Source organism: Setaria viridis, chromosome 9 (genome assembly GCF_005286985.2).
Source record: "Setaria viridis chromosome 9, Setaria_viridis_v4.0, whole genome shotgun sequence".
Lineage (NCBI taxonomy): Eukaryota > Viridiplantae > Streptophyta > Magnoliopsida > Poales > Poaceae > Setaria > Setaria viridis.
In genome coordinates this window covers 43531958-43543121 of record NC_048271.2, presented here as the reverse complement: position 1 = coordinate 43543121, position 11164 = coordinate 43531958, and the positions used below count along the sequence as shown (strand labels likewise).

Genomic DNA, 11164 nt, shown 5'->3' with positions numbered 1-11164 from the left:
ACAACAAATAAATCATAACACTAAGGCTATGTTTGGATCCCTACGGATTCTATAGATTCCAGCTTCTAGAATTCATCTAGGGATCCAAACACTCCACTCCAGGTGCTATAGATTCTGGAATCCTAGAAACTGAACAAACCTAGCTTCTTGTTGATTCTAGGTTACAATTGGCGATATTGCCTTTACGTTTCTCACATCCCCATGATGACCTACCCACAATCAGCAAGGGTATTGTAGACATTTCCTAGTGTAAAGCAATAATCCATTAACCCTCAAAAGAGGCACGATGGCAAGCAAGACTAACTTCCTACCTTTGATTGAAGATCCACCTCTCCCCACACTCTTGGTGACTCCAAGAAAGAGAGAAAACTCCTCTATCCCGGGCTCCACAACAAGACAAGGTCTTCAATGGGCGAAAGCCTGATCCAAGCTGCCCCGCTGCAAGAAGAAGCTCTTTGATCACCATCTATCGCAAATAGAATCCAAACACCCCATCCATCAAAACTTCTACAATCTTGATTTTTGAATCTAGCTTTTAGAATCTAGATTCCACAATCTACAGGGATCCAAACATGGTCTAAAGCATGTCCGGATGATGTTATCCTATTTATTAATATTGTTTCAAGACCTAAGATATGGTGTAGATATTTGCAAAAAGAGTCTGATCATGAGACACAATGAGGTCATTGTGACGTTAGACTGCTATGCTTGTATTCGTCGTGTTGCTAAAATCCATGTAATATACTCCCTCCATCCAAAAAAAATGCAATTCTAGTTTTGTCCTAAGTCAAACTAGAACTTTTTCAAGTTTGACCAAGTTTATAAGGAAGGGTGCCAACTTTAAATGCACAAAATAGGTATATTATGAAAATATATTTCATAACAAATCTAGTGATAATTGTTTTGTATCATGAGTCGTTATATATTTTTGCATAAACTTGGTTAAACTTATGATTGTTTGTCTTAGGATAAAACTGGAATTGCATTCTTTTTGGGATGGAGGGGATATTGCTAACTAATTGGTTAGCTATGGTATAGCACTAGTAGATGGCAAAAAGGCTGGAAACCAACCGGGTGCTAGCTTGTTTATGCATATCTTCTAATTTTGTTAGTGTTTCCGCAAAAGGATAGACCGTCACATCTTTAAGTACGATACATCACTAGTGCTGTTTGACAATGGAAACTAAGAATGAGGCAAACTAGGTGCTAGCTAAGGGCAAGGTTTGTACAACGGTGTTGCTGACCACTTTCACATACTCATAATATTTTATTTGATTTTTTTATCACTATCTACATTATTTTAAGTAGGTTATTGTTTATAGTTGGGAATACTATCTACATTATTTTAAGTAGGTTATTGTTTATAGTTGGGAATACTAGATACATGTAAAGGCGCATGTAGGTTTTGGCTATTTTCGCGAGCTTAGTATCATTTTGCTGAAGATACTATTGATGCTAATCGAATACACCGCATTGATGCTACAAGCCTACAAACAATGCAAGGCCTATGTTATCTTAGGATTTGATGCGGTTTATGCATATTTATATAGTTATATTGTTTAATTTGTTAGAATAGTTATTCTTAAACATGTTTTCATATATTTACATAGTTATTTCTTAATCATAATTATATGTTTTCTTCTTTTTTTGAAATACCGTAGGTGCTAGTTGGTCAATAAACCGTGGACAAAGCTAGATGCAGGTTAAAAGGATGCTAAGCGGTAGCCTTATATAAGTTCTAACTCTAAAAGTTTCACTAGTATAATGGCGAAATGCCAGTGGTATTAGAAAATAAGGAAAATTGAAAACGATTACGAATTACACCTTGTCTGAGCATAGTGTTTCTTAATAAGAGATATCAGCAAGATGATTTTTCATTTCTATTCGTGATAATACCTAGATGATGACTCTAAAGGGAAACAAAGGTTGTATGTAAACTTATGACAATATTTTTAAAATAAGTTTTCCAAGTTTCCATAAGAGACTATTTCTGTTTTTATCTGGAGCGAAAATATTTTCACTTTCAATTAAAATCACACTAATTTCGTATAAGCTACACATTATGCATATTATTTTATTTCTATAGGCAAGTGATGTTCTATTACTTGCAATTTTCATACCGTATTTGTATGATTAAAAAAAAGAACAGAGAACTCCATGGAAAAACTAACCAATGCTCATACCTGGCTAAGGTTTTGAAGCATTTCCGATGATCTTTATTCTTAATGCACATTTTTAACTATTGACAAGTAAAGGAAGAACGAAAGGAGGGATTGCTTTTCACTTCAATTCGATCGATTGCGATATATGTTTTTATTCATCCTTAGGCACGTGCGTAAGAGCAATATTTCCTACTAACGTTATTAGTTCGGTGCTTGTTTGATAGGCCCTCTATTAGCGCCATCTTATTTTTTTAAATGAACCAGGCAGGAGAGCTGCCGATTGTATTAAAAAGAAGATGAAGTCCAAACTGGGCAAAAATAAAAAAACATCAAATAACACCATCCCCGGCTGGATTGAGATATCAGCACGCGTCACACAACGCTCGCACCATTCAACTCAACAAACAACGTAGGCTGGTTGAATTGAACAATCGACACGGCCGCACACATCTATAGTAATGCCGCATCTCACGTACACACACCGCTCAACTCAAGATCGTTGCATCATTGTTGCACAACCAACCATAGCACCGTACCATCCTAAGATGCCAGCACCAAAGTTCCTCCGCTTGATCTTAAGACTTCCATGCTACTTGTTATGGTGTACATTGGGATTTAATAGGAAATAAAATCTTTGTTATTGCATGGAAGAAGGAAACGGCATATAAAGATGTGAATAGAGGCAAATTCTCTCGGTACCAAGAAGTATATTTTAACAATAAACAATTGTCGAGGGCAACCTTGTTATTTTTATAAGATGCAGTTGCAGTTCACACTTTGACCAACCGTCAATCCGATTATACGTAAGTGCAAAAAAAAAATGGATGTCAATATGTCATATTTTGAAATGCTTGCAATGATCACGGTTTAAACTAAAACTTTTGTCAAAGATTGATTTGATACAGTCAAACTACGCCTAAAAAATAAGCGGATGGAGGAGTACCATTTTGAAAAGGTAAAGTTTGACTCGTAATTTTCAGTTTTTCACTTTGCTATGCTGCTACTACAACCTCCGCAATCACCGATACAGCAGTCCATGTTCCCCGGTAGGCCGGTACACCGGGCTTGTGCCGTCACATAAATGCTGTTGGTGGGCCCACATGCCGCAAAAGCCGTTCACATTTTCCTCGCCAGAGCTGAGCCAGACCAGACAGCCTGTGCCACTGCTCCGCGGGGCCCACACACACGGAGCTCTGATGATCTGATCCTGCTATAAATAAACACGCGCTTCTCCCCTCCCATTCTCTCTCCAACCTAGGGGGGAAAAAATAAAGAACACGAGAAGAATCAAATCAGGAGACGGGGGATTCGAGAGAGCTCCGCCCGGTAGGGAAGGGAAGAGGGAGCGAAGGGGAGGAGGAGCCGTGGCGGGATGGGGGCGGCCGAGTCCGTGCCGGAGACCTCCATACACGAATTCACCGTCAAGGTGCGGCGACTCCTCCCGAGATCAAGTTTCTTCTGCGTAATCCTGTTTGTGTTTTTATTTTCTCTCGCTGGTTTTGGCCGAAATAAAATTTTTGGGGATTTCTTTCCGGAGCAGGATTGCAACGGCAAGGAAGTGAGCCTGGAGACCTACAAGGGGAAGGTCCTCCTCGTCGTCAACGTCGCCTCCAAATGGTATCATCTCTCCCCCCTGGCAGCTTGTAGAATTTGTTCTTTTTCGGTGGTATCTTAGTTTCTGAGATGCTGAAACGGTTGGTGTTCTTGATGCCACCAGTGGGTTCACGGAGGTCAATTACACGCAACTGACGGAGCTTTATCAGAAGTACAGGGACAAAGGTCAGTGCTTTGCTTGCTGCTGTTCTTACGTATTTTTGTGCTTGTTCATGGATCTTTGTGGACGAGTGATTCAATTCAAGAAGGGTTCTAGTTGGAATTGGAGTAGTAACACACTAACACGTTGATGCTTGTTCGAATAGTGGCTTTAGTATCCTATTCGAAGTGGAATGGCAAATAACCACCTAAGTTTCCACCTGAAAAAGGTGTATGATTAGTAGGGATGCAAGTGGGTACCCAACAGTGTTTTCTGGGTCAGCTGATTAATTACGATGGCATGCCACTCTAGTTTATTTATCTTCCCAAATTATTTACGTGGAATGCTATTCTAGTTCATTTTATCAACTTTTTGGGTCGACCCAATGACCCAAAATATATATAACTTGCATCCCTAATGATTAATCTAGGGAGATTCTACATTGTCTGGCAGACAGAACTCATAGCTTAGCAGTGGCCTTACCTGCGGCTGCTTGCAAATATAGTGTTCTTCAACATGCCTTTATTAGTTTTAGCTATGTGGTAGGTACATGATGCATACAATTTCATTGAGTTAGCTTATCAAATAGGAGTGGTGATCTTTCGTTTTCTGGAGTGCTGTTGCTGATAACTGCATTCAAGAGTCATTAATCTTGTCAGCTTTCATAGCCTCTCTTTGTCTTGGAACTATTTTGAGATGATTAGACTTGAACAATTCTAAGAGGAGTAAGGATCATTTTTCCAATTTTTTTGTGAGAAAATTTCAATTTAAACCAATTTCAGGGACCACTTGGATAGTGGTCCTAACTTTCAGAGACCTTTTGAAGGTGAACGAAAGGTTCTGAAGGCAATGGGAACTCTGTTTTCCAATGAAGATATTTGCTCCCATAAGAATTATTTTCCAAAAATTGTTGAACAACTCCATAAATTGAAAAGCATGACACTTAGTTATCAGCCACCTAACATCAAATTATGGCCTGTGTTCAGCGGAGTTAAATCAAATTATCAAAACTGCAAGGAGTTCAAATGACACCCGGAAGTCGGAATGATGTTGATATGTTGTTACTTATGCATCAAGTACTATACCCTGTTACGCATTTGCATTGAATTAACTTCATTGTGGGTGGCTATCAAACCGATCGTCTTATCCAACCTTGCATCAAAATTATTTTGCGTGTGCCATTCCATTAAACTGTTCTGTCTTTGTTATCTGGATCTAACATAAACTAATGTTGCTTCCAAAATTTCTAGACTTTGAGATATTAGCATTCCCCTGCAATCAGTTTTTGCGGCAAGAGCCAGGGACTGCTGATCAGATAAAAGACTTTGCTTGCACCAGATTTAAAGCGGAATACCCAGTTTTTCAGAAGGTAAAAACTGTTTGTCGAACTTGCTTGGTTGCTAAGAAGCTTTTTACCAATTTCCTAATTTCTAGATGATGGCACGGTATGTATATGTCACATGGTAGAGTACATCAATTTGGAAACTAACTTCATGCAGTAGAAACAAAACATCATGATACATTGTTATCTTGGTTTTTGCTGGCATAATCAGAGAAGTTTAAGTTGCTCTGCACAAATGTTTTTAGAGATGAAGTCTGCATCTATGTCTCACCTAATAAAAATACAGCTAATCAGTTGTGATTGTTGTTGGAAAGGTGTATTTTGGATAGACTTGACATCAGCAAACTATGCATTATTTTTATCAAGAGGGCTGATCACCTTTTAAAACTTGGGTTTGCAGGTGCGTGTAAATGGCCCAGATGCTGCACCGGTCTACAAGTTTCTGAAAGCGAGCAAGCCTGGTTTGTTTGGGTCAAGAATCAAATGGAATTTTACTAAGTTTCTCGTCGACAAAAATGGGAAGGTCATTGATAGATACGCAACTTCGACCACTCCGATGTCAATTGAGGTATCTTTCCCTCCCTCTCTCTTTGTCCCTCCACACACACACACACACATACATGTTCTGCATAATTTATCTATGGTTGGTGTTTGTTTGAATTCGCAGAAGGACATCCAGAAGGCCCTTGAAAAATAGATCTTATGTCATCTAATCTCATCCATCACCCACTTGCAGAGAAGTAGCGCTTGCAAAGCTTATTCTGTTGTAGCAACATTTAGGCATCTTTGTTTGTCTGTAGTACATTCGTGTAATATTACCCTGATTTTCACCTTCACGCTCATCGTGCCCTTGTTTCCTTCTTGTGTAAAGTAGGGATTGTATTAACTAGCCACCATCTTCCCCATCCTGCTCTTATGCGATTTTTCACGGATGCAAACTATGTAACACTGGTGAAGCATTATAGTTTTAAGGTTTGTGCTTATGCTTGTCTATGGCCAGATTACGCTCCATGACTTGATGGACCATGTTATTCAGTTAAGCAGATATGCCATATCCTGACCACCTCTGCCCAGATCGCCCAACTCATAGATCACCGAACATTTCTGGTCGAGACGTTTTTAGGCAGGAAGCACAAGGATCTTAGATAAACACCATATCAGGCAAGACAACACAAGATACAGGGTTGTTTGGCACGTAGCATTTCTGCCAGATCGCACATGAAGCATAATAAAGTGTTTGGCAAGACTTGACAAGTGGATGTCTTGCGATTTAGCTGGGTTATCGTGAGAATATATATATTTCTCCTTAAAAAAAAAGGCTCGACCACTGGACACGAAACACCCGTGCAAAAAACTGCTCGCTGTCTTGCAACAATTGGTTCGCGCATGCGCGTCGCATTTGCCTTCTTGCACCTCTCCCCCTTTGCTACACTACTCATGAGTCTAGTCATAGTCATGCCTGTGAGCTACTCCACTTTCCAGAGTCTCGCTCACACGACGGCATGCGCAAAAACACTCAGCAAATGCACAATGCAGGCTGTGAATTCCACCAACCGAACAGAGGACTCAGACTTTATCAGAAGCATCCTCCTCCGGCTGCTGCTGAGGCGGCGGTGGCGGGTCCGTGCCCTCTGCGCTCCTGACTGCGGCCAGCTTCTCTGCCAGCCTCTGCTCCAGCGCCCTCTGACCCCTTTCTCTGCATGGAATGGACAACGGTGAAATCAGATGAGATGCCGACTGAAGTTGGTATCACCGGATAGTCAAGGAGGCTCAAGCTCTACAGTAAGAACATCACGCTAATCAATGGGTAGGAAATCATGTTCGTGATGGTGCTCAACAGATAGGAAAGGGTTTCCAATGATGGATGGCTAGGATAATGAGAGAAAAGGGGATTTGCACCTCCTCCTGTTCGCCTCAATGGAGCCTGAACCAGGGAACTGTGAGCCATCCAATGCCTGGCCTGTGCTTTCATATCTTGCAGATCGCCCACAGAAAATTTTGTGGAAGATAGAAGCTATCGGGTCCAAAATAGGCCTGCACATGTTAATGTATCAGCAGTAGTGATGTATTCTCAAAACAATAGGATGACAAGAAGGAAACCCATACTATAAACTTATGAAACAAAAGATAAAATTTGAATCTATTTCTTTCTAGCACTGCTGAATCCTACATAGCTGGTTCAAAAATGTTTGATAACCTTCACAAAAATACTAAACAAAACTCTTTGCAGAACCCTTAGCGAAAACTAACATGAAACTGTTGTGCTACATTTCTGATTGATTACCAGGAGCCAGGAGTTGCCCCTAGCTTGGTGAACAGCAGGTTGGATGAGCACCTATTTGTCAACAGTTAAATTTTTGTAGTTCTTTTCTTTACGCATAATTTTGGAGATGGAGATATCGCAAGGGTAACCTAAAACTTGCTTCCAACTTTCTATGCCAGAGATTAACAAAAGGATCAACAAGGTTACTGTAAGGGATCCTCTGAAATGTTTGCACTTTGTAGAATTATTGCATTACATTTCCCACTGGGTTACAGCAAGATCACTGGGGAAAATCAAGTACCTCAAAAATCCAGGGAAGAAGCTTGAAAATGAGAATTCATCACTTGGGTCCCCCTTTAGGCCTACTTCTAGTCTCTTTTGGAAGTATCGCAAGTAAATCCAACTCACATAGATACCAAATAATATGATCGGAAGATATACCATTGATTCCTTCAGGAAGAAGCTTACAGCAACAGAGATAAATGCAACAATAGATGGAATCCACTGAATAAACAGAAAAAATAAATTGTCAGCAAACCTTGTAAGGGAATGAAAATTGAATGTGAAATTGGAAAATTTTCATTTTGAAGTGAATTACCTTTGCACTAATCTTGAGCACGAAAAGATTAAGCTCCTGATCAGGTAAAATTTGTTTGATGCCCACCAGTAGTCCTGAAAGAACTCCATAAAATCCAGAAAGAGGTGTGTAGCTGCAAATGATAGGTGTAATGTAAATTTTCATGGTGAAGTACAACTAGATCATGTTGAAATAGCGTAATGTAAATTTTCATGGTGAAGTACAACTAGATCATGTTGAAATAGCGTGAATATCAGGTATTCAAAAGAATCAGAAAAAGAATATGTTGCTGCATCTCCCCCAATGGGCTAAATCTAGTTCTTTGAGATAGAAATATCATTTTTAAATGAGCGAGGTCAGCAATCCACTTCAAAGGGTACAAGACTCGATAGGAGACAGATCACATATCATGGTAATGGCCGAGTTTGCAGGCTGCCTGTTCAACTATTACTTTTACGAGTTCACTAAAGAATATAACAAAGTGGCCATGTAATATCTAATAGAAAAACTATGTGACTAGTAAGCTATAAAAGAAATGTGACACTTACAGGTAGCTCTCCTCCTGTGTTATGTAGTACAAAACAATAGTAGTTGCGAAGACACATGCTGAAGTTGAGAGATTAACAATAAAAATGAACTTGAGCAACTCCTTAGCGCCCCATAAAGGCTCCAACACCTTCCCAAATAGAAGAAGACCAACTATGCTGACAATCACCTGGAATCACACGAACCATGTCAGATACAGTTGCCATTGCCTAATGTAACATATAATGAGCCTTCGAGACGTTGAAGGGTGTGCTGCAGCATCCAAGGTAAGAGAGCATAATGATTTAGTGAACTAGGGAGACAGAGATTTCCTAGAGAACTGAAGACGAACACACAGCAGGGTAACACTCTTTGTGAGTACATCAAGCTTCAAGCACCATGTCTCATCAGACAATATTATAGAAAACAGAATTGCAGTATCATAGCATCCCTAACGATCTTCTGACATACTAAGAGTCCATCTTTTGTTTCAATGTTTGGTCAGCATAATCATAGAATGGTGTATGGGTGTATTGGAGATGTGTTGAGGAAAACATACCCCTGGAATTGTTTGCTCAATATAACCAGCAGTCACCAGGTTCCAAGCAAATGGGATCGTCCTGTGCAGAAATCAGCTCTAGTTAGTTAATCACCTGGAAACAGTTGTCCAGATAATCTACTGTGAAGAAATGGTACAATAAGGATCTTAGTGGCAGATAGATGTAGTTATATATGGGTATAAATCAACATCCAAATTTACAACAGAATCGAATGAAACACGATGAGCAGTAACTATAACGGTACCTCTTACCCATAACACTTACCACATATTTTTTTTTCTCATTTCAATTAACGCAAATTGAACAGTAACTGAATGCGAGTGCAAATTAGTGAGATTACAATTGAACGCAACCGAGCAGCAGCTTAATGGGAGTGCAAATTACATGAAATTGCAGTCCCCCATGTACAGAACTTCAGAAGACCGTTAACTAAGTTAACCAGGTGGGTTCAGGAATCCAGTGGGCACCTGGCCGGTATCAGCGCGAGATAGCCGGCGGCCGAAGGGAAGAGCTGGACCAGAATGTGGGCGAGGAACAGGATGACGGCGAGGCCCTTGCACAGCTTGGTGAACCCCGTGAAGGATGATTTCCCTCCCTGCACCACCGAGATCAATCAGCGCACGCATCAACGCAATAGCTCAGCAACTTAGAATGCAGGGGGCGCAAGGCCGGCCGCCTCGTTCGAAACGGCACGCGGAGGGCGAGCAATTCGAACAAGGCCGATCCGATCCGAAGGTGGACGAAGCACGCGCGGATCACCAGGACGGGTTTTCACGCGCGCGGGCGCAGGGCTAGCGGGGAAAGAGGAAGAGAGAGCGTGGCGGTGGAGGAGCCGTACCGCTGCCGGGATCAGGGTGGCGGAGGCGCTCATCGCGTCGGCAGCGACCTCCCCTTCCCCGCGGAACCCGAGGTCACCGACACTCGTCAAAAAGGGTGGCGGCGGGCGGGCGGGCGGGCGGGCGTAGCGGCCGTCGACGCGCGGGTCCAGGCGGCCGCGGCGCGGCGCTTCTGCGGCTGCGAGGTGATGATCTCGCGGCAATGGAGTCGGGAGCGGATTGAGCCTCCTCGGCGTCCTCCCTCCGTCGCCGGTGAGCAGGGGCGAGTCGAGCCGCGGGTTTTATGCGGCGAGGGGGAGATGGACGGGTATGATTCAACTAGGACGCCTGGTGGTGGTGGGCATGGGCCGGTCGGTCCATTGCTCCATCCACTCGCAGGAGGCGGGCGGGTCCGTCCGTTGGGATTCGGTTGGGTCCGGATCCAGTCAGTACGCGCATGCACGCGCTCAACTTAACTGCGAGGGAGGAGTGCGTGCGCTCCTACCGCGCGCCCGCGCGTGGTTCGAGCCTAACAACATGCATTGCAATCGCATCCACCGTTGGATGGGCGAGGCATGAACGCCACGAGTGGGCACCACGTCGAGTAAGGGCAGCACAGTGCGAGATGCGTGGCATCGTGAGCGGCTACCGACGAGGCGACGACCGAGGAAAGAGGGGAAGAGCGGCACGGGCTTGCTGGCTGCGGCCTGTGGCAGATAGTGCCATACCTCAGCACATTCTGTCTTCCAGCGAGTGATGAGAACAATCCCATGCCCACCTCCCTGCTCCGACGTCCACCGTCGTGTCGGCAAGCAGCCGGACTCCTCCACGTCGTCGGAGCTAGATGATGGGCCCGTTGCAACACGCCAGCACAACCGGCCGAGCGGCGATCGCTTTCAGTCTCATTGCATCAGGACACATCAAGTAGAGGATCAACTGAATCTAGCAGCACAGCTGGTTAAAGTTACTTGTGCTCGAACCCGCCGACTAAAATCAGACTTCCAGCTTAACAACACAATGGATCAGGCCTCCCGTCTTGTTTAAACATGTGCTAGAACAAAACAGACAAAAGTAGAGGAGAGATCATAATAAATATCTCAAGAATCCAAAAAGATGATTTTGGACATCACAGACCCAAATACACGCTCCTTACGTATTAAAATATTT

At 42.7% G+C, this 11164-nt stretch overlaps 2 protein-coding genes across 3 annotated transcripts; one reads left to right on the top strand and one right to left on the bottom strand.

Annotated features, from left to right (window-relative positions):
* The first annotated feature begins 3407 nt into the window (after positions 1–3407).
* Positions 3408–6240, top strand: LOC117839298 (probable glutathione peroxidase 4). Its single transcript, XM_034719604.2, has 6 exons — positions 3408–3588; positions 3703–3779; positions 3880–3941; positions 5166–5284; positions 5658–5825; positions 5925–6240. Exons 1-6 carry the CDS (start codon positions 3535–3537, stop codon positions 5952–5954), a joined length of 510 nt encoding a protein of 169 aa, XP_034575495.1. The 5' UTR covers positions 3408–3534; the 3' UTR covers positions 5955–6240.
* Positions 6241–6434: 194 nt separating this feature from the next.
* On the bottom strand, positions 6435–10332 carry LOC117839297 (rhomboid-like protein 19). 2 transcript variants are annotated; one of them, XM_034719602.2, is made up of 8 exons: positions 10021–10332; positions 9650–9777; positions 9182–9242; positions 8646–8812; positions 8119–8230; positions 7822–8024; positions 7157–7291; positions 6435–6953 (listed from the first exon to the last, which is right to left on the bottom strand). In XM_034719602.2, exons 1-8 carry the CDS (start codon positions 10051–10053, stop codon positions 6824–6826), a joined length of 969 nt encoding a protein of 322 aa, XP_034575493.1. In that variant the 5' UTR covers positions 10054–10332; the 3' UTR covers positions 6435–6823. The 2 variants fall into 2 exon arrangements, with proteins under 2 accessions (XP_034575493.1, XP_034575494.1); XM_034719603.2 differs by having other exon boundaries at positions 9567–9777; positions 10021–10042.
* Between the last annotated feature and the right edge of the window lie 832 nt (positions 10333–11164).

What these genes read in the sequence shown, in the direction of transcription:
- LOC117839298 (XM_034719604.2), top strand. Translation starts at nt 3,535, where the DNA reads ATGGGGGCGGCCGAGTCCGTGCCGGAGACCTCCATACACGAATTCACC. An exon ending in GTCAACGTCGCCTCCAAATG is followed by an intron (nt 3,780 to 3,879) that starts GTATCATCTCTC and finishes TGATGCCACCAG; the next exon opens with TGGGTTCACGGAGGTCAATT. An exon ending in AATACCCAGTTTTTCAGAAG is followed by an intron (nt 5,285 to 5,657) that starts GTAAAAACTGTT and finishes TTGGGTTTGCAG; the next exon opens with GTGCGTGTAAATGGCCCAGA.
- LOC117839297 (XM_034719602.2), bottom strand. Translation starts at nt 10,053, where the DNA reads ATGAGCGCCTCCGCCACCCTGATCCCGGCAGCG. An exon ending in CTCGCGCTGATACCGGCCAG is followed by an intron (nt 9,243 to 9,649) that starts GTGCCCACTGGA and finishes ATTTCTGCACAG; the next exon opens with GACGATCCCATTTGCTTGGA. An exon ending in ACACAGGAGGAGAGCTACCT is followed by an intron (nt 8,231 to 8,645) that starts GTAAGTGTCACA and finishes TATCATTTGCAG; the next exon opens with CTACACACCTCTTTCTGGAT.